The sequence below is a fragment of the Vanessa cardui genome, chromosome 20 (assembly GCF_905220365.1).
Source record: "Vanessa cardui chromosome 20, ilVanCard2.1, whole genome shotgun sequence".
NCBI classification, from domain to species: Eukaryota; Metazoa; Arthropoda; class Insecta; order Lepidoptera; family Nymphalidae; genus Vanessa; species Vanessa cardui.
The window spans coordinates 9,929,116-9,952,188 of record NC_061142.1 but is presented as its reverse complement, the minus strand read 5'-3'; the positions used below and the strand labels follow the sequence as shown (position 1 = coordinate 9,952,188).

Here is a 23,073-nt window from a genome sequence, read left to right as displayed (position 1 = left end):
ACAGTCATGGAACAGTATTTTATCAGCAAAATGCAGGTTTCCTCGTGATGTTTTACTTTTAAACATGCTCGAGATTAATATAACACCAACAAAATACGTGAAATTCACCTTTGACACAAATGATATAGTAACAAACCTACATAAAAAAGAAGACAAAATGTACTTAACCTTAAAAAAAGTTATATCACAATAAAGAGAAAAAAGATTTGGAAAGCAATGATTGCGGTCATCGTGCCATAAATAGCTTCATTTCCAAGTTTTCACCATTCAGCTTTCAGTCGGGTCCCAAGACCCAAATTTGATGTTCAATGTAGTTCTCACGGGCTGTGACAGTATGTCTTCGATAAGATATACAATAAACAAAGATATTAAATATCCATAAAAACTTCCTACATTTACTTTTTTTATGCCCAGGTTATTCGTTTTGTTAATTATTGTATTCTAATGAGTAATTAAACGTTATACTATAAAGTTGAATGTGCAATGAAATATAATGAATAATTTTCAAATTCATATTTATTTTCATCACCAGTTTACATCGACGGCACGGAATGGAACGGCGTGAAATTCTTCCAACTTTCAACGCAATGGCAGACTCATGTGAAGACCTTCCCCGTTGCCACGTGCGGAGCGCCCCTCGCTCCACCGGAGACCTAGGCCTCTGCCCGTCGTACCTCGGTCGCCCCGCTATGGTTTCCTAGTCTCAGAACCTTCAGTGGTTCGATGGGCTGCATGACATCTTGAGTAATCGAACCGGCAGCGGTTTGGTAACGACGACTTATGAGTCCTAACATGTACACGGGATTTGATAGAGGCCGATGGGAATATGAGGCTTTTGAAGAGGCCGTCAGCGTAATTGTTCTCACCATTTACAATCACCATTCATTATTGAACGAATGAATGAACGAACGTAACGAAGGATGAATTGAATGATAGTAATTTTTAAAATGTAAAACTTTCAATTCTTCTGGTGTCACTATCACGCCGGCGACCTCGATAATATTAAATGTCCAAATTTAATTCAATAATGTTACTGTACCCCTTCTGTCTGTAGCGTTACTTAATATATCGCTGTCGAGCTGCCATGGTTTTAGCTAAGCTTTTGTTGTGTAACATTGAACTCTATTTCATATATAATAGAGTCCAAGTTCCGTATTAGTATTGTAGCTTTCTCTGATACGTTCGTGTTGCATAATGAAGGCTCAATATCGTTAACTATGCATCGTAGTCATTTCGTAGTAGATAGTACATTATTTATCGTATAGGTATTCCGCGTACTCAGTGTATATCGAGGAGTTTATGGTTCGTGACATTTCCATGTAATGCGTAGGTTAGTTCGTGTAACGGAGTCGGAATAACGAATTTTAACGAGTATTCTTCGGCGCATATCAGGTAGGCTCGTGCGGACTGCGGGCGAGATTTTAATTTTTGTCTGTGATTTATGGATGCGGTTTTTTTAGTGCGGCGATAGTCGATTGGTCGCTAATGTTTTTTATATATTTTATATGTATATGCAGCGGTTCGTTTTGGTAGGAAAGCAATAGCTTTGATACAGTCATGTAGCGTTTTTAATATATTTAAGACTATATAATGTAATCTTTCCTATAAATCTTAGTATACGCGATCTTTCAAATATGATAATTATTAATATATTTCGCCAATAAGTCGTGGATAAATGGAGTATTGTATTAATTAAATGTAAGTTTGGAATGATTCGATAAAAGTCAATAATATAAGACAGATTACACGACGAAATTCCATAAACGCTTATTTTTTAACTATCCGGCTACACGAAATGAGACATCCGGATTTATCCGGTTTGCAGTGAAGTTGCCACTGATTCATGGAAATTTTGATGAACAAAGTTGTCCGAAAAAGTTTGTGCTTACTGGTACTCTTATTGTAGAAGTATTCGTAGCAGCGAAAACGTTTGAACGAAATACGAACGTGTAGCCTCTTAGTGTGTTGTCTAATGGAATCTTTATCCTTAAACATTTCGAGCCAGCTTTAAAACTTTCGATAGCAATAAATGGTTTCCAAAAACTTATCCAGAAAACAATCGGTGTTAATTCTAATTCAATGTGTTTAGAATAGCTAAGTGTGTTAAAAAAATAATCGCAACGAAATATCTTCGATTAATTAAAATGTTTTAGAAAGATTTAAAAAAGTTGTGTCATTTGTTTCATTTATATGTGGCTTTTTGTATGATATATTTATACCACGGCTTATGGGTTCTATTCGCAATATTTTATGGCATTGTTGTGACGTGGTGCGCTTCCACAGAAATTGTTGGCAACATCTGTGTTAGCAACTATTTATTATTAACTATTATTCAGTCAGGTAATAAAGAATGATACAACAATGTAAGTGTTACCAACTTAAAATAAATAATCTTTGGGCGGTATCGCATGTTGGCAACACAGATGTTGCCATATTTCGTTTAGTGGAGATGCAGTATTAGATAAAGATGTAGTAGGGTCGGCTCAAGGTGCTCTTCCATTATTTGTTTTATTCAAAACATTTTACTGCACATTATAAAAGTGCCAAATTTTTACATAATATTAATTTGCCGATTCAAATTGAATTATCAATTTTTATGTTGATATCAAGTGTTGCCAGTTTTTTAAGAACATTTGACTTGAGAAACCTTTGATTTTTTCCATTGGTAATTTATTATTTTGGAAGACGCTGTATATAATAAAACTACTCTTCAATATTGTTTGTTCAACTGTTTATTATATTAATCACACAAATTAACATGGACAATAGTCGGTGTATTTAGATATGTATGTGAGGTCAATGTAACGCTGTTAGCATAAGATTTATATCAAATAGTAGAAAACTGTTATAATATATTAAGGCCATACGAGATGTATACAAATTAAACTTTTAAAAAAACTCAATTTAATGTTATTTTACAAAAATAACAATTTATATGTGTATATGTCTCAGTATGGCCGTCTATCAATACATTCTATTCATAAGCTTTGTCGTGGATGTTACGATTAAAAAAAATGTTTTCAAAAGCGTAATGAAATATGTTTAATCGACAATATTAACAAAACATGCACAAAAACGGTTTCGAGACAGATAATAATAATTTTATATAATATGAAGGTGAATGTTGAATTATTTCAAGAATTTCTCTTTATTATCTACAAGACTTTGAGTGAAGAGATCGTGCATATCGAAAGCTTTATATTATACTGTTTCTATATCAACAGGTGTATAATTTTCAAATTCTACGTGTAATACTGCAGATGTTCCGTTGCTGATCTTTATTCATAATTGTAATCAATTAAAATTCAAGACTTAACATTAATGTATCATAAATTTATATCCACTCCTGAACTTACAACCATAATATTAAAAATTGCAATAATAAAATAATATTTATGTAAACTTATAGTACGACACAACTTAGATGTAGCATCGGCAAAATTCGTAAAACCGATCACATCCGAATTAAGTATGCTATCCCAAATTATCAATATTTATTTCTTATGTGAATATGATCTTTTTACAAACGTAATAACTTGTAATATCATGTGACCTAACTGTGTGCTTTCTTGGCTTGAACTGACGCGCGAATCTGTAGCGACGAATAGTGTCGAATGGCGCGAAAGAGAGCTATTTCTATTGGTTGCGTATCAGTAATCGGTTTTATAGAATTTGCCGATGCTACATTTAAGTTGTGTCGTACTATATTATTCTTATGTTTTAATTGTTTTAAATTTGAATTTATAGCAATATGATTTTGACTATATGTTACTCATGTAATCTGTATTGTCTGTAATAATCGCATTTTACATCTGCATAGTGTGCTTAATTATAGTAAAAGGTATAAAGATGGTCTAGTCTTGTTTACACATGCATGTATCGAAACTTGATTTCCTTCAGCTTTAACTGCTATTTAGTTGACAGTTATAATTTCGAAAATTAATTTTATTATTGATTGTTTTTTTCTTAAAAACAATAAAGTAAGTTTTATTCAAACAAACATTAAAACTTTACTCAGACAATATCACAGGAGATTATAATTCTGACCAACAGAATATTTGACGAGTTTTTTTTTCATTTAATTTAATTTAATTATTTTATAAATAAATAAACCTCATAATTATTGGTTTTCGACCTTTAAGATTACTTATTTCGAAGCAAATGGCAGTTAAATCAAAATGAACTCAAGTTATATAGTCCAAAGTTGTTTTAGAGGCCTAGCCAAATGTTTGATTATAACATCGGTGTAAATTTACGTTGTCTTCAATCTAATAGTAATAGTGTACTTCGATAATAAGCTATGAAATATATTTAGTGTAATTTTGATCTCATAACTGCTGACTGACTTGGCGATTAAAATTTTTCTAATTGTTTAGCTGTATGCTGATATTAGAATGATTTAATTAAAATGTATTATAAGATGGTATTCAATGCAACTTGTAATCATTTATTCGATAACAATTATTATTTTTATTATTAATCATCACAAATATAATTTGCCAGAGTAATGGCATTAATATTCTTTAGTTTAACGGAGAGTTGTTAAGTTGATTTATTTAGTACAAAAGTATATTACATTTATGTTATTTATAATACAATTTTATACATCAATTCAAAGTAGAGAAGGTGCAATAAAAGGATGTCCTGCTGTCATTTATTCAACAGGAGATTGATTTATGTCTATCTGATAGTTATTTCACTTCAATATGTTTATGCAAGAAAATGAGATTTATTATTTAATCACAATTTGCAGTATGATTTGTATTTATTGTACAAATAAAATTTTGCATTAAATTATTCTATTATTGAATAAATCCTTTGGCAATAAATCGACATGAGTTGTGAACCTATGACCACATATATTTTCCATATTTCTTCCTCATTAGATAACATAAAATAATCTTTTATCATTTCATTTTGAATAATAGTTCAATTCATTATGATATTCTTTCTTTAAATATTTGTTAATGTTGATTTTATGATAAATAAACATTAAGTAAAAAAAATTTAGTCGTAATAATATTCTTTTAAATATTTTATTTGTTTTGAAAATTATTAGAATAATAGTTTTGATCTTCTTGATGATCTACTACGACCTAACATTGTTCATCATTACCATTGTCATATTACATAATATGATAAATTATAAAAGAGAAATGTTATTGAATTACATATATATTATATAAATATAAAAAAATAAATATTTATTAGTAAATTTAAATCAGTCATTTATCAGCATGTAAAATGTGCAATATAAGAATATAAACTCATGGCATAAAAGTGTATATTTTTATAAAATTTCCCTTATACTTACACACTTTTAAACAATAAAAACTTGCCTCTTAATCCATTTTCCCCCCCAATCCCTCCCTCGGGTAGCACATATGATAAGCCATCTACCTGCTTTTTGGGTGAAAATTCCCATAAATTATTATTACTCTTATCTAATTCATCCAGAGTCCAAGCAGATAAATATCTTGACTTTCCATGTCTACAAAGAACATAGACATTACTTGGGTTGGCCGTGTAGCTGTTGCCAGGATCTTTGACGATAACTATTCCACAGACGAGAGCCCAGTGGGCAGTATGACCATGACGTAAGCATGGCGAGTGATTACAATCAGCGTCATAACTGGTTGTTTTAATTAAGAATATATATTTGTTGTTTATGTCAAAGTTATATTTTATATTCATTATAATATTTTTTAACAAATTTGTAATAATATGAAAATCAAAACTAATTGATAATATCAGGCAAAGAAATAATTCAAAAATACCTAGCTAAAATAACTTAAATATTACAAAGGATACGCAACCAGTAAATTAGCACCATTTATTAATTCAAGTATTATTTCTTCACAAAATATACCACCAGTCTTTACATAACAGTTTAGGTTCGCAATATCCGCCAAGCTAATGGCCTTTTCTGCTAACTTAGCCATATCATTACAACTGAACATTTCTCCATTATTACTGTAACCTTCCGTTTTAGTAATCTTTAGCAGCTCCTCAGGCGTGACTTCTCCATTTAATAACATGGATAGAGCAACTAATCCGCACGTCGGTCCTACTTGCATAATTGACTCGAAGTTTTTATATTTGTACTGAAATGGGGCTTCGTGTAAACATATATCATTTTTAGCACAAACTTCCCATAACTGGGGTTCAGATGCTGCCCATTCACAAATATCAGAATAACTAAAAGTAGGTGAAAAATCTGAAAGTTTTGGAGGTGAGCTCGAGCTGGCTGGAAGAGGTGGCGGAGGTGGTGGTGGCGCAGGTGGTATGGTACACATTTTTTTAGAAAAATCTTATATTACACTTCTATTTATAAACTTCATAGTTCCAATTTCTTATAAGGACTTTGATAGTAAGTTGATAAGTTCAGTTGATAAATATTAAATAACAACATATCATTCATTCTTTTTGACAACTATCAGCTGATAATTTTCCCAAATGAATTCCTGTATTATTTTAATTAAATTCGTCATTTTTTTTACTCATAATTGTTTAAATAGTAAAAATAAATGTATATTTTTTATAAATAAAAAATCCTTTGGAAATGATCCATTTCAATTCATTCAACGAATAATTATGAACGCACGAGATGGTATGTCGTTCTAATCGATTCTTGGGTGTGGTAATATTCATTCAAAAGTCGTTCCCTTAACCTTATCATTCTCATTCATTAACCCCATCTGGCAACTGGCGTTTAGCGTTCAGTTGCATGGAGGTGGAACATAATTGATGTTATAACTCGAGTGGTGTAATTTAACTGATTGACGCTAAGTGAAAGTTCCCTAATTACAAGACTGGTTTGAGAAAAACACTTCATCATGTCGGAGACGCGGAAAAACCATCTTACTATAGATGGGGGTCAAATTAAAGAGACGACGGACGAACACGTCGCCTCTTATAAACCCATTCCGGAATCTGATACAGGTACTTAACTTAAATATTACGGAACATATTATTGAGATGAAGTTTCCCTTCGAGCACGTTTTATTAAGCGTATGTTAAATTATATATCTATCCAAAATTAAAATACTGAGATTTTAACATATCTATGAAGTTGAGTATGGAGTATACAATACTAAGGATAGGCTATAATTTAAAATAATTTATTATTATTAAGAAAAATGAATATAGGTTTCTTTGTTAAAAATGTATTAATTTGACCTTATCATTATCAGCTGATCCTTGACATAATGAAAGGTGCTATGCTTTAAATGTCAGATTACGCTTCGCAGTCCGCATGAGTTGTGTCAGGATACAATGTAGCGCTAAAAGCAGTATCAAATAGCATCTTGCTCACATTACGGACAGATTCTAACATTAAATATACATAATTAAATAGAATTAAACTATTCTGTTATCTAAGTTACCTAAAATACGAAAAATTTGGAGTTTAATTGTACAATATGGTAGAATTTAACTCGGTCGTGTTATAAAGCGCTTTCATTGGACGACCTTTCGCATAGCAGCGCCATTTTGTTGTTAGATCGCTGACTGATGCAATAAACGGATTATTTTCAGTTTTTATTACATTTTGTTTTAAATTTGCTACGAAATTTAGTTACTTGTATTTTCAAAGTGCAAACTTGGATTTATAACTTTTAACTAAAAGATTGAATATATTATTCACACGAAAAAAAATTACTTGTTACTGCAACTAAACCAATGAATCAAGGAAGTCCTTATGAATGTCAATTGAAAACTGGGCCATTCTCGACACAAACCTATTATTGCGTTTGCGGCTTGATCCTTATATGATACTATATTTATACAATCAGAGAATTTAGAAGATAATTGTGACTGAAGGGTTTATTTTCAGTTCATGAAATTGAATATATTGAGGCTGATACAGAATACATGCAGTTGAATCAAACTGAGATTATGGAGACACCTGACGATCCTGACGACCACTGGGACCATGAGAGCACTGCCGGGATGTTGGCATTATATTTACAAAATATAGATAAGTTCAGAAATCCAAAAATTAGAAAAAAGAATGTCTGGGTAGACATTGCAAACGCAGTAGGCAAAGGACCTGACAGTTGTGATAAGAAATTTAGAAATTTAAAACAAACTTACATTAGGTTATTAAGGAAAAAAAACAGGAGTGGTGTAACAGCATTTAAATGGCCATATTTTGAAATATTTGAAGAGATATACAGTATTGACGGTGAATATCAACCCGAAATCCAACAAAAATTGCAAGAGGGAACAGCAGATAGAATAACAAAAGCATTATTAGGTATGAATACAGCGACGAAATTTGAAGAAACTCCGGAGAATGGTGAAACTTCAAATGGACAAAACGATGAAGTTCGGAGAAAGTTATTAAGGAAACGAAATGCCGAGTTTAGAAAAGCTACACTAGAAATGAGGGACAGACAGCGAGTTGTCGAGGAGAAGTTAGATAGGTTAATAAATATTGTAGAAGAATCAAATAATATACAGAGAGAGAGAAATAGATTGTTTCAACAATTTCTTGAGAATTTAAACCAAAATCATTAATTATACAAGTTACTATTAGTTAAGAATAATCATTAAAAAAATAAATCTAATTTGTGAAATTTAGTGTCTTTTATCATTATTACTTTATCACATAAGATCGTTAAAACCTCCTAATACTATAGAATAAATATAAAGTTACTTAGTTAACTTGTGATAGTGGAAATAATGCATAAAAAATTAATTGTGTAATTGACATTAATAGTTCTTTTTATAACATTTATACATAGTATACAGTCAAGATATTTTTTGTTCATTTTCAGTTCCTTAATAAAATTCATATATTTATTTAAACTAAAAAAAATACACTCACTCAATTGATTCATCGAGTTGGCAATGCTTATTCCATGGACCTTTCAACTTTTCTTATTCCATGATAAAAAAATTTCCCACTAAACAATTTTATTCAGTACATATAATTACTATATTTTTGACTATCTTATGTGGTGATGGCATAATTACCATTACCTTATTTGAATAATAGAAATACTTCTTTCGATTTGTCTTATTTCAATATTTTCGCTCTAGCCTATCTATACTAAATATTAAATAGGGTAGGTTTTTCCTAGTTTACTGGTCCATACTGTCTATTAATAATTTTTCAGCATATATTTTAATCTTAGATTATGTATATATTTTGATGAGACTACAAAAGAGCTAAAACAAACGCGCCGATTATATTGTCTTGGTATTTCGTGATACTAACCAACAATCAAGTTTCAACCATAGTTAGAGTACTGAATATTTACTAAAATTTGTTTATTACTAACATATCACACAATGTTTTTGTTTCAATTAAAAATAGCAAAGCTATATTTCAAAAAGCATATTATTATTATATAAATTTATCTCGTTTTAAATTTGTTCAACCATGATAAACCGGTTTTTCACAAATACAATAGTAAATTAATTAAGTAAATTAAAGAGTCGTATGCAAAAAAAAAAAAAAAAATGAGATATCGAAATAAATTAAAATATAAGATCTTCTTTGAAATTTGGTATACTCTAAAATAACTCCAAGCTAGCGCACAATTTTCCCAGTCTTTTTTTATCGACGTCAGCGAGTAGCACGCCATACTCCTGGGACAGATAAAATTAAACACGTCAAATCTAAGTCGCCACTAAAATAATGTTATCTTTCTTACTGCGTTATTTGAATACAATATATACTAAAAAGTGTTATTTTGTTGCAAAATTGTTGTTTCAAGGTCGTCCCTTTTATTTTTATGCATGCTATTTTAATAGGGCGCTGAGATTTCTATGGCTGGCGGCCTTATTATATTTGGTTCACAAAGAAAAACAGGATGGGGGCTCATAAGGGGTGTGTCAACCTTGAGGATCGAGTTTCCATTTTATTATATTGCTAATGGTAAACCATGAATAATATAAAAAAAAAACTTCCTTTTAACTAATATGAAATATCACTTAATGTTTTTAAGGATATATATGATTTCATAAATGAAATCTGGCAGATTTTTATGAATAAATAAATATAAATATTTATCATTATAATGGATAAATCAAAGTATTTTCTATTGGAATAGAATCTGATTAAGTACATTTTTATCAGGTATATACAGAAACATACCCGTTAGTCTAGTGAGTAGGTTTTTCGTCTGCAGATCCCACCCAGTAATTATAAATAATTGTATTTAAATAAATAGTAATTTATTATGGCATCAGATTTATATAGTGAGCATAAAAGTATCTTCTTAGTCAAAATTAAACAAAATTAAACTCAAATTATAATAATTGTTTAAACTCCAGGGTGAGTCGGAAGTTTTTAAGTCGGTCCAACGCACCCGTACACTACGCCTACGTATAGTACGACACAAATTAGATGTAGCATCGGAAAATGGAATGGAATGAAAATAAAACCGATTATTGCCGATTTACACAACCAATAGAAATAGCTCCCTATCGCGCCATTCGACGCTACTCGTCGCTATAGATTCACGCGTCAGAGAAAGCAAGTACATGTAAATCGACGAATATATATTAGGTCATTTGATATTTCAAGTTATAACGTTTTTGCAAAGATCATATTCGCATGAGAAATAAATATTGATAATTTGGTATAGTGTACTCAATTCGGATGTGATCGGTATTTACGAATTTTGCCGATGCGACCTCTAAGTTGTGTCGTACTATACATAATCTTTTGATCTAAAGACATCTAATTGAAGCCCATTACAGAAGTAGGTTTCTTCCACACAATATCGATCCGTTTCGATGGACGACTTTCCATTAGTGTTCCGTATATCGACATAAGAGCTCGCGTCTTGTAGTGTTCTATTTTTTTTTAATAAATACATCGAAGAACTAAGCAAAGGTAGGTGAATATTATGTCCATTATTTTTTTATTTGACTACAATATTGTTAAACGAAACTGTCTTTCTATATTGGGTTATGATTTGTGTTTATTTAATTAAACTATCATAGTAATATACTATTTGTTTCTGGTGCTTTTATTGTAAAAAATCTATACTGATATTATAAATACGTAAGTAACTCTCTCTGTCTGTAACTGGAATGAATTTGTTGAAATTTTGTATAAAGCAAGCATGATCTCTAATTATTGACATTGCCTATTTTTATATCCAAAACCTACGTCTTTAACACGCGGACAGAATCTATTATACATATGTATGTTTTGTGTTATAGTCTGAGTCATATCCTTCTGCCCTTATCCTAATTTGTTTGGGGTCGGCGCCGCATGTATTCTTCCATACTTCCATATCTGACGTCATCTCACAAATAATATTCTTATCAGCCATATCATCTTTCACAAAATTCATCCATCATTTCATCGGTCGTCCTCTTCTCCTTTATCCACCCAAGTTAATACTCAAGACCTTCCTCACAATATGTTCCTCATTTCTCCGCATTACAAGCCGCATACATACCGTGATAGCTCTTGAAAATCCTGAGACAGAAGAAAGCATTTTTCTTAATAAAGCTTATCTTATCTCGACCTCAATTACGTTTATCTAAAACACATACTTAGAATAATAGTAAATAGTATTAGTTACCAATATAAAGTAGTCATAAAACAATTATTGTCATTATTTACTAACATCATTAGTCCTCAAGAGTAGGCTTTGTTGTGATGAGGTAATTAACAGATACGCTGTTTATTATTTACTTACTCGTATCTCTTTTATAATTCTAGCATAGATATGTGGTCTTTGATAGAAGGAGCACAAATCGATCAATACATAACTTTTTACAACCAATAATATCTTATTGGTACATGGTATATTTTATTTCATACTGCAATAAGATAATTGAATTTTTCGTAAATCAATTTTTTATAACACAGCCCAGACTGCGCAGCATTCCTTTTGTTTCTTGGAACGCTGTTGTCTTGTCAAAATTGGCGAACCTGTTTTAGGGATCACTTCCAGGCATTTGTTATCCGTTTGAAAATTATTCATCATTCACATAATTAATAATTTTATTATTTTTTTGTATTGATTGGTGGTAAATGGAATGGAGTCTCGACGAAGTATTAGGTACATTTTCATTTTATTTTATACACCTCTTTTAGGGTCCATAGTTATAGATAGATAGACCAATGTTTATCCCGCACTTAAAAGATATGTATGATTACAAATCACCCCTTATACAAGCTTTTTCAATATATTAACTTTACATCTGGAAACTGTTCAACGTTTAAACAATATTTTTCAAAATCATGATTTTTGAGTTATTTCAATCGACTTTTTAGTTGCAATTGATTATTATAAAGTTATATTTGTAGATTTTCATAAACAGCGATGTAATAACTGTCACTGTTACTCTAGAATAGGTAAATACGACTGCATCCGCTATCAGGATGTTACGATTCAATCGCAATAAACTGCCATTTTGTTAGTAGAATTGTGGTACAGACAATTTATTGAGTGGCAATAGGAAGGCTACTAACTATATAATTCACGATTCAATCCTACCAGCGATACATTCGTAGTGAAATTGTTAACTAATCTTAAAAACTGTACTAGTATTATAAAAGTTACTTGGATATACACAACCGATTATTCTATTTATTTCAAGCAGCAAACAAACAGATGTTAGGATAACATACCTCACTTTCGAAATATAAAATCTTCATATGACATCTGTGGAAATCTTAACGTACAATATTACGAGTATTTTACTTGCTTTACATCCATCCTTAAAAAACCAATTCGGAAACACTTATGACGATATGAAATACGTTTTGGTAATTATTTTTTACTTATAGTACTTTTCGTTTTCGCCTTATTTAGCCTGCTAAATAAGGTAATTACATAATAATAAATTAGTCTAATCGTTAGATAAGTATTCCATAGTTCAATAAATAAATAGTTAGTAATAATACAAAGGACAAAATAAACACTTAAATCACGGAACCAAGCTGCGTTAGTTGAACTCGTTCGCTGATGTGATGTGCTTTTTGTTCAATCGAGTTCGTCGACCAAGTCTCAATATCTTTGAGACCAGCATCCATTGCGGACGTTCTGTGAGTAATTATCACTGCCAATATTTATTTACTTATAAAATATAATATAGGAAAATTATAAAAATCTAAATTCAAATTTTCAAATGTGTCTGTTGTACACAGTGTGTATTTTTTTTGTAATGATTATATTAAATTATACTACTTAATATATATGTTAAAAGGTGTTACGTAATTAATCCTGAAAAAAAATTAGTGTGAAACAAATTTGAGAGAAAAGCTAATTTATGTGATATGGCGATAGTATCTTGATTACTTTTACGCCGCTTCGCTTGGTACGAGATGTGCAATATAACTTCAATCAATAAATCTAAGTAACATATTTTTATTTACAAAGACATCAAATTAATATGTAATACAATCCAGACTCTCGTATTACTATGATGATTGTAACCCTATTGTATTGATAAAAGTTTTGGTATATTGTGATCGTTTAATAATAGGTCAGCATTGAATGGTTGCTAAACAGCAACCAATCCATGTAAGGTACAATATGATTGATTTAATGTGACCAAAGAAGCACGTGTTCGAAGCGTTTCGTCATTCACATGTAGGGAGCGGTTAGAACCACGAACGTAAGGCTTAAATTAATTTAAAATAACTACAAGTATAATAAAGCAAGCCAATCTTAATATTTTCTTAATATACAGATGCTAGTACTAGGTATATGTAAGTGATGCAATGTAATTTGGCACGCGGTCATTCCGACGGTTAATGTCCCGTTAAAGTACAGAATCTCCCGCTTAAAAACTGGACCGAACTTTCTAGAAAATTGTTCGATTTTCAAAAAATATGTTTAAACTAAAATCAAACCCAATTGTATGTATTATGTACCAGCGTATTGTATTTTTAAAAAAAATGTTAATTAAACCAAGAACACTAACTTATTATGTGATACAACAACAGTCTGTAAATTCTCACTGCTGGGCTAAAGGCATCCTCTCCCTTTGAGGAGAAGGTTTGGAACATAGTCCACCACGCTGTTCCAATGCGGGTTGGTGGAATACACATGTGGCAAAATTTCTATGAAATTTGTCAATTTTGTGATACAATGAAGTGAAATCAAATTTGTTTCTCATAGATTTCCGGACGTCGAAGTCGAGCCTCCACAAGTCCAAGGAGAAGGTTTCATCCGACGGCGCTGAGGAGAAGCTGCTGCAGAAGGAAGACGAGGCCAAGATAGTGACCCGAGTGGACATGGCGGAAGCCAAGTATGTCGTCGGAGACCACAGGAACGGGGACGCGAAGATCGAACTCGATGCTAATAAGAAGGTGAGCGAGACGGAGATATATTTCATTTATGTACCATGGAATCGTACACTGTTTTTGTATACGAAAATGCCACACGTATACGTCGTTTTGACGACCTCCTTGGTCGAGTAGTGTGTACACCGGTTTTCATGGGTATAGTACGACACAACTTAGATGTAACATCGGCGAAATTCGTAAAACCGATCACATCCGAATTGATTACGCTATCCCAAATTATCAATATTTATTTCTCATGCGAATATGATCTTTGCTCAAACGCAATAACTTGTAATATCACATGACCTAATATATTCGTCGATTTACATGCACTTGCTTACTCTGACGCGAGAATCTATAGCGACGAATAGCGTTAAATGGCGCGATAGGGAGCTATTTCTATTGGTTGTGTAAATCGGCAGTAATCGGTTTTATTTTTATTCCATTGCATTTTTCGATGCTACATCTAATTTGTGTCGTACTATACGCCACTCCGAAATAGACTAGAAACTAGAAATAGTTCATTAGTTTTCTATGGGTCTGGGTGTTCGTGGTAACGTCGTTACTTCTGATTCTCCATAACACAAGTACTTTAGCTACTTACATTGGGATCAGAGTACTGTATGGGATATTGTCCAATATTTATTTAGTTATGGATGGAAGGGTTATTATAGTGTTTCGTATCCGCAGCAATTCTCCGGCCTCACGAAGGAGGAGCTGATGAAGTACGCAGAGGACCCGTTCTGGGTGCGTCTGCGCTGGTTCATGTTCGTGTTGTTCTGGGCGCTGTGGCTGTGCATGTTGGCGGGCGCCATCGCCATCATTGTGCGCGCGCCCAAGTGCGCGGCGCCGCTACCCAGGACTTGGTAAGTAGTTTACACTAAACACCAATTTCCAACATAAAAAAAACTCTATACAAATTTTCATACTCTTACTATATGATATCGTCACACATTAACTGAAGCTTGCATACCAATTTACATGAGAAATGACGATTGTCCATAACATTTCATCCCCCTTAGGTGACATGAATACATAAAAATTCATTCTATGCGTTGTAATTCAGTTATTCAGTCTTTTTTTTTCAAAGTATTAAGACTTTTATCTTTTTATAGCTGGCCGTCAAAGAGTCGTCGGTCTTTCTTCAATTACAAAAATGTGATGTATGTGTTTCCATCCCAGGTATGAAAAGGGCCCATTGATTGACATGTCATCCGTAGAAGATTACCGCGAAGTGGAATCAGCGTTACCTCTAATGGAGAAGTCGAAAGTGTCCGGAATATTCGCATTCGCCTGCAAAGACTCCTACGAGGTCTTGGACGACCCGACGTGCCTCGATCAGTTCAAAGAGTTCGTCGCTAAAGCCAAGAAGTTTGGAGTCAAGTGAGTTAAACATTTATTGATCTATTGTCGGGAAACAAACTATACAATAGAACAGTAATATGAAAATACAATAAAATAATACATAAACCAATCAAATTAGAAGCAGAAAATAAGGACTAGAATAGTTACATAAGTAATTAAAAAAGAAAATTACAAAAAAATATTTTTAACTTGCATTTCATGACACTTTGAATCAATACGAAACACTGGATATGTATTAGTGCATTGGAATAAATAAGACCAGTTATATTTCAGTTAAACTCTACAAGTTATATTTTCTCTTTCTGTAACTATTGATTGTACATTCGAATGAAGGAGACACCAATACTTCATTAAACACACTAAAAAGTAGTTAGGTTAAGTCGTGATTGTATTGTATTTATATAAACTTATTTGTTGTTAACACTTGGAATCTATTTGTTAATGCATTTCATTTACTAAGGGATGGGTGGACTAATATACAACAACGACAGCCTGTCAATTCCCACTACAGGCCTCCTCTCCCTTTGAGGAGAAGGTTTGGAACAACGCTGTTCCAATGCGGGTTGGTGGAATACACATGTGGCAGAATTTCTATGAACTTTGTCACATGCAGGTTTCCTCACGATGTTTTCCTTCACCGCTGAGCACGAGATGAATTATAAAGACAAATTAAGCACATGAATCAGCGGTGCTTGCCTGGGTTTGAACCCGCAATCATCGGTTAAGATGCACGTGTTATAACCACTGGACCATCTCGACTCTCTCTCTCTCTCGACTAATATACAAAAGTTGATAAATTTAAAAACTTTTTTTAAACAGAGTGATCGTGGACCTGACAGCCAATTTCGTGTCGAAAACCCACAAGTGGTTCCAGCTGAGCGAGAACCGTTCCTCTGAGTACAGCGACTACTTCGTCTGGGCCAAAGGTCACGAATACGATCCAGAGAAGCCCTCAACACAACCGGAACCACCAAACAAATGGGTGAGGAAATTTACATACAAGCTCTACATAAGAAATGCTTTAGATATTATTTGCGAAGGTGAAAAATCTTGAAATTAGTAACATAAAATAAGCAAGTAATTATGTCAGTTAAGTAACTAAATAACTGTAATTGTTATCTGTTGAGTGTAGTAATTAGTTTAATTAGTATAAGTATTTGTTTCGAAAAGAATAACAAACAATGTGTAGTTAGTCACTCAAAATTCAATTAATAACTCGGACCCGAATTGTGAATCACACTCAAAAAAACTCGGATAATAAAATTTTCTTGTATAGGCTAAACAACGTCTCCACAAATCACTTTAAAAAAATGTATTTGTAAAAATAGAAATAAATTTTTGCATGTGTACAAATCAATCAAATCAAAATAAACTGTATTCAAGTAGGCTTTTACAAGCACTTTTGAATCGTCATTTTAAAATTAAGTGAAGCTACCACCGGTTCGGAAAATACATTCTACCGAGAAGAACCGGCAAGAAAGTCAGTAGTTACTCTTTTTCAACATTTACAAAATAGAAAGTCGTGTTAGTTAATACAATTATTAAAATTAACATATCCTGCTTAGAAGTCAACAGGTATTAACTCCACTTTTTTTATTATTGTTATTAAGATGTATTTTTATGAATAATCTTTCTTTCTCTTCTAAACTTAGTAGTTGATTCTTGATCTCATTATGCTTTTTCAATCAATGGGCTATCTTACAAAAACATATTATTTCAAATTCAAATGTAGTCCCTCGATTGAGTATGTTAAATAAAATACATAATAAATTTCTCATTATATTATTAGTACTAGTAGTGTTTGACGTTGGTTTTCATGTGTCTTTCTCGGAGTTCAAGTTTGCTTCATACCAAATTTCATCTAATTCGGTACAGCGGTCGAGAAAGAACACATAGAAACAGACGGACAGACAGACAGAGCTACTTTAACATTTATAATATTAATATATATCGTTTATTTACAATGGAATATGTTCCAAACCTCCTCGAGAGGGATGAGATTAGCCCAGCAGTGGGAAATTTATAGGCTGTTGTTGTTGTTTATATACAATGTATTTAAAATCTTAATTAGTTATTAGTGCTATTGTTCTTTTTAATTGTTAGGTATCGACTTTGAACGAGCCCGCCTGGACCTGGAGCGAAAAACGCCAGGAGTTCTACTTGCACATGTTCGGGGAGGACCAGCCAGACCTCAACTTCACCAACGTGGATGTGGTGCGACAGTTCGATGCCGTCATCAAGGCATGGATGCAGGCCGGCGCTGATGGGATCAGGTAATGATTGAAAAATAATATTATTTTATAGTATTTCAAGATAATATATTGTTAGGGCGTTAGACGAACATTTTAACGTGGTTCTTGTTTTTTATTTACCATTGACTGATGGTATTGTCTTCAGTCATCTAAGTATAGAATATTTTCGCTAATAATAAATAATAGCTGACATAAGAAATGAACTGCACAAGTTTGCCGTTGTAGATTGTCGTTGATAGAAATAATTGGATTAACAGTAATCACTATAATATATACGATGGAAACGAGAGAAACGAGTGTGCACAAGTATTAATTTTCAATTGAAATTATGAACCACTGAATATATTACAAAGAGAAACATTGTTTTTTTTTTTCATGAACTTTATCCAAAAGGCAGACATAATTTATTACCTATTATTCTCCCTATACCGAATATTCTCGGGGTAGAGTATATAACTTGCACGCGTCCGCAGGCTGCAGCACGCGCGCGAGCTGCACGCCAACAGCTCGCTGGGCGACGAGCTGCCGGCGCGCGGCGGCGGCGCCGACCACACGCAGCGCGCCTTCTGGCGCCTGCGCCACTCCGCCGACCCGCCCGCGCTCGACCTGCTGCTGGCGCACTGGGCGCTGCTGGCGCGCTCCGACGCAGGTCCGTGCCGACGCTACTTCGCTTCACTGCTGTCTTTCCATTACATCTCCGCCATTGTGTGGAATGGCCTTTATATCGTTAAACTCAAAACCATTTCATGTTGACGGTTGTAATTCTCTTTATTTCATTTGTCTCAGACAAATTGATATACATGCCCCCTATCATACTGCTAGTGTGGATTGGCCTTTATATCGTTAAACTAAACCATTTCATGTTTACGTTTGTAATTCTCTTTATTTCATTTGTCTCAGACAAATTGATATAAATGCCCCTATCATACTGCTGAGTTAAGGGCTATGTAGCATGTGACCCAATCGTGCTAAATATAATGTATAATCAAATCAATTTTATTCAAGTAAACTTCACAATGAAGCGTTTTTGAATCGTCAATAATCAAATACTACCACCGTTTCGGAAAGCAGCTTCTAACGAGAAGAACCGGCAAGAAACTCGCATAGTTGCTCTTTTCAAATAAACACATTTACAATGCTGTTATTGACAGTAATTAGCGTCCTATGATGGAACCCGAGCCTAACTCCAGGGCGTTTCTCTCTAAAAAGTACTCTTTTAATGAATAGTATGATATATTTATTAATTTAGTCTTAATAATATTTTTAAATTTAAATTTTAGTTTAAGTGTAGTCTATGTGTATTAAGGAGCACAGACAAGTATAGTACGACACAAATTAGATGTAGCATCGGAAAATGCAATGGAATGAAAATAAAACCGATTACTGCCGATTCACACAATCAATAGAAATAGCTCCCTAGCGCGCCATTCGACGCTATTCGTCGCTACAGATTCTCGCGTCGGAGAAAGCAAGTGTATGTAAAGCGACGCGTCAATTTGACGAATATATTAGGTCATATGATATTACAAGTAATTACGTTTGTGCAAAGACCATATTCGCATGAGAAATAAATATTGATAATTTGGTATAGCGTAATCAATTCGGATGTGATCGGTTTTACGAATTTTGCCGATGCGACATCTAAGTTGTGTCGTACTATACTGACGCCCCCCCCCCCCGCAGGCGACACGGTGTTCACGATCGCGGAGTCGGGCGCGCGGCCGGAGCTGTTCGTGCTGCAGCGCAACACGAGCGCGCTGCGGCCGCCCGCCGCCGCGCCGCTGCCGCTGCGAGACGCGCGCGCCGCGCTGCCGCTGCTGCGCGCGCGCCTGCCGCGCTGGCCCGCCCTGCAGGTACGCCCGACCCGTTGCAGCTCTCCTAACTCGCTGCTTATGAAATTTGTTCTGACTGCTTATTAGTTATTATTATTATTATTACAGCTTTATTTATTTCCACACAAAAATTATAATTAAAAAAAAATCAACAAAATACGTAACATGCAAATTAACTAAATATAAAAAAAATATAACAATCTAATTTAATTATTGAGCATTTCGCGTGCTATTGTATTGTTGTGTGGACCCCCTACGGGTAAAAGCCTCCTCCAAGGAATTCCATCTTTTTCTATCCCTGACAGCAACCATCCATTCCTGGCCAGCCGCTGCTATTAGCTCATCTGCCCATCTTGAATATGGCCGGCCTCTTGCTCTTGTACCTTTTGGACCCAACCAATTTAGTATTCTAAAGGTCCATCTGTTGTCCCTGTACCTGGCGATATGACCCGCCCACTTCCATTTCTTTGCAAGGCAAAAATTAGAGCATCAGTTACTTTTGTTCTTTTTCGGATTACTATATTTTTCACTTTGTCTTATTAGTTTATTAGTTACATACATTAAAATATGCTCTTTGCAAGAAAGCAGATTAAAAAAACGCGGGGAGAAATTCAGTTGTGACTTTTATTTACAGATTCAATTATGATGTTAATATATAATTAATTTGATTCTTTTGTTGAAACATTTGTGTCGGCGGAAAAATGAACGTAATAATAAAAATAGTAATTGCGAGCATTATTTATTAAGTTAAAAATGTTTACACTCACATAACACATGTTTTATGAATGTATTTACATTATTTTTAGTTAACTTCCGAAGATGGTGTGGACGAGGAGCTGGCGGCGTTCGCCATGCTACTTCCGGCAACGCCAGTATTGGAGCTACAGCAGCTCGGAAATAATGGCAGCTCACCCGTTAGTATATTTATTATATATTCATAACATCACTTACATTAATATATTCATAACATCAACAACAACAACAACAGCCTATAAATTCCCACTGCTGGTCTAAAGACCTCCTCTCCCTTTGAGGAGAAGGTTTGGAACATATTTCACCACGCTGTTCCAATGCGGGTTGGTGGAATACACATGTGGCAGAATTTCTAAGAAATTTGTCACATGCAGGTTTCCTCACGATGTTTTCCTTCACCGCTGAGCACGAGATGATTTATAAAGACAAATTAAGCACATGAATCAGCGGTGCTTGCCTGGGTTTGAACCCGCAATCATCGGTTAAGATGCATACGTTCTAACCACTGAGCCATCGACTCTATTCATAACATCGCTTACATAATATTCCTTATGACATCTCATAGTGATGGTTTTATTAGTTATTTTTTAATACTAAATATTGCTACAGAGCGAGGGCCTGCTTCACGCCGTGTCGCTGCGCGAGGACGCCAGCGTGCAGCACGGCGAGTACGCGCTGGCCGCCGCGCCCGCGCACAACTCCAGCCTCACCGTGCTCGTGTGCGCCAGGTCAGTGCATACCCTCCTCAGTATATCCCGTACTCATATATCATCCTACTCGGAAATGTTTTTAGGTTTTATGTTAAGAAATTCTAATAGTAGCTATTTTATTTAAACTTACTCAGTCTGGTAGCTGGTAGAAAAAAATAAAATGTGCACGAATTGATACACAAGCGATGAGTGAATCTTATATAATACTGCATTCAAATTCGTCCTTGAAATATGACTACGTGTCACAAGAACTTGCCAAAATAGAATGATAGGAGTAATATTCAAAATAAAGTTTCGTTTTTTATGAATAACTTTATCAAGAACATGGCAAAATAGAATGATAGAGAGAAATATTCAAAGAAAGTTTATTGTTGTGTGAAAGAAAGTGTATGTTTAGTTTTATGAATGACTTTATCAGATAATAATAATTAATCATAATGTAATTGAATATCGGTGTTTTTCATTGGCAGGTGGAAGCGCGGCCACACGGGCTACGTGTCGCTGTACAACGCGGCCGACGAGCCCGCGCGCGCCGACGCGTCCGCCGTGCGCTCGCTGCCCGCCGCGCTCGCCGTGCTGCGCGCGCCGCCCGCGCACCCGTGAGTTGTTACCCACTGCTTACGTCACACCTTGTTTTTTCCCCCACATGATGTTGTATTGTTGGGGGGTATTTGGGGCTCGCCGGCGCTGAAGGCACTGGAATACCCACTAAAATACCAGCGGTACCCACTCCGTCTCTACTTGGTATCACGGGATCGCTTACGTATTCTACCGTGACGCCTGACTACGTCACACCTGACTTACCGCTAACGCTCCTTTATACCGAGCAGCACTAGAGATAGCACGTCTTCGGTTACATAGTACTTGGTGTACTAGAATGCCAGATTTAAAGGCGAACAATAAACGAGTTTTTATCTAGTCTGACACAGAACGACTGTGGCATATGAGATCAAATATGAAATTTTGTTTGCTCCAGTGAGAAGTTGCCAGTACCTTCTCTCTAAAAGAAGTGATGGTCGTGATCAGCTAATATCTGCTTTGAGTGATCTTCCCGTATACAAGCCAATTAATACCAGTAATTATTTTCCACAGATACGTCAAAGACTTGCTAGTGGAGAGTAACGACATTCTGATACCGCCGCGGTCCTCCGTGATCCTGTCCTACGTGCCCAAGACGGAGGCAGAAAATTAGAGCTCGTGTGTGACGCGCTCGTTGGCCGCACGTTGAGCGTTCAAGCTAATCCATTCCCGTATAGTCGCTTCAGCGATTACCTTGTTTTATATTTTGCATTTACTTTTATAATTTGTATGCGTGCAAATATAATTTGATTGGCAATGATTTTGGATTTTTATTTACGTAACTTAAAAAAAAACATGTTATTTTCTGTGTTGATTCATGAACCTCAAGCTTCAAGTGTAAAGTAAAGTAACAAGCCTGTAAATTTCCCACTGCTGGGTTAAGGCCTCCTCTTCCATTAAGGAGAGGGTTTGGAACATATTCCGCCGCGCTGTTCCAATGCGGGTTGGTGGAATGCACATGTGGCAGAATTTCGATGAAATTAGACACACGCAGGTTTCCTCACGATGTTTTCCTTCACCGCCGAGCACAAGATGAATTATAAACACAAATTAAGCACATATAGGTATCCTAAATATTGTTATACTGGGTATCCTTATACCCATAAATTATATCTTTCAATATGAATATTTTATTATGTTTTCATATTGAAATATATAATTTGGACGTCCATGAAATCTGAAAATAATTTGAATGGTTTCAAACTACACATATGTAATTTCAGTAGTTCGGGATGGCCAAAATAATATTATCGTTTTACGATGATGCTTCAATATCTCGATCTTTGGTTAGAATGCCCCACGCTATAGTCCAATTG

The 23,073-nt window shown here is 34.3% G+C and overlaps 3 protein-coding genes across 6 annotated transcripts in view; 2 read left to right on the top strand and 1 right to left on the bottom strand.

Annotated features, from left to right (window-relative positions):
* Positions 1 to 4,794, top strand: part of LOC124538210 (phosphofurin acidic cluster sorting protein 1) — a 162,740-nt gene extending 157,946 nt beyond the window's left edge. For all 3 annotated transcript variants that reach the window (XM_047115185.1, XM_047115184.1, XM_047115187.1), the window contains one exon: positions 533 to 4,794. In XM_047115185.1, the coding sequence (XP_046971141.1) occupies positions 533 to 657 (125 nt within the window). In that variant the 3' untranslated portion in view covers positions 658 to 4,794. The remainder of the gene's footprint in view (positions 1 to 532) is intronic.
* On the bottom strand, positions 2,710 to 6,408 carry LOC124538211 (UPF0692 protein CG33108). The gene is made up of 2 exons (XM_047115188.1): positions 5,812 to 6,408; positions 2,710 to 5,632 (listed from the first exon to the last, which is right to left on the bottom strand). Exons 1-2 carry the CDS (start codon positions 6,294 to 6,296, stop codon positions 5,311 to 5,313), a joined length of 807 nt encoding a protein of 268 aa, XP_046971144.1. The 5' UTR covers positions 6,297 to 6,408; the 3' UTR covers positions 2,710 to 5,310.
* Positions 6,409 to 6,674: 266 nt separating this feature from the next.
* On the top strand, positions 6,675 to 22,517 carry LOC124538332. 2 transcript variants are annotated; one of them, XM_047115362.1, is made up of 12 exons: positions 6,675 to 6,942; positions 14,100 to 14,290; positions 14,957 to 15,132; positions 15,449 to 15,649; positions 16,451 to 16,613; positions 17,735 to 17,904; positions 18,357 to 18,532; positions 19,567 to 19,736; positions 20,522 to 20,629; positions 21,078 to 21,196; positions 21,649 to 21,777; positions 22,271 to 22,517. In XM_047115362.1, the coding sequence occupies exons 1-12, from the start codon at positions 6,837 to 6,839 to the stop codon at positions 22,368 to 22,370; spliced, it is 1,809 nt and encodes a 602-aa protein (XP_046971318.1). In that variant the 5' UTR covers positions 6,675 to 6,836; the 3' UTR covers positions 22,371 to 22,517. The 2 variants fall into 2 exon arrangements, with proteins under 2 accessions (XP_046971318.1, XP_046971319.1); XM_047115363.1 differs by lacking the exon at positions 6,675 to 6,942 and adding an exon at positions 12,925 to 13,021.
* Positions 22,518 to 23,073: the final 556 nt, after the last annotated feature.

What these genes read in the sequence shown, in the direction of transcription:
- LOC124538211 (XM_047115188.1), bottom strand. Translation starts at nt 6,296, where the DNA reads ATGTGTACCATACCACCTGCGCCACCACCACCTCCGCCACCTCTTCCA. An exon ending in GGTGCTAATTTACTGGTTGC is followed by an intron (nt 5,633 to 5,811) that starts GTATCCTTTGTA and finishes TAAAACAACCAG; the next exon opens with TTATGACGCTGATTGTAATC.
- LOC124538332 (XM_047115362.1), top strand. Translation starts at nt 6,837, where the DNA reads ATGTCGGAGACGCGGAAAAACCATCTTACTATAGATGGGGGTCAAATT. An exon ending in GCCGGCGCTGATGGGATCAG is followed by an intron (nt 17,905 to 18,356) that starts GTAATGATTGAA and finishes ACGCGTCCGCAG; the next exon opens with GCTGCAGCACGCGCGCGAGC. An exon ending in CGCGCTGGCCCGCCCTGCAG is followed by an intron (nt 19,737 to 20,521) that starts GTACGCCCGACC and finishes CATTATTTTTAG; the next exon opens with TTAACTTCCGAAGATGGTGT.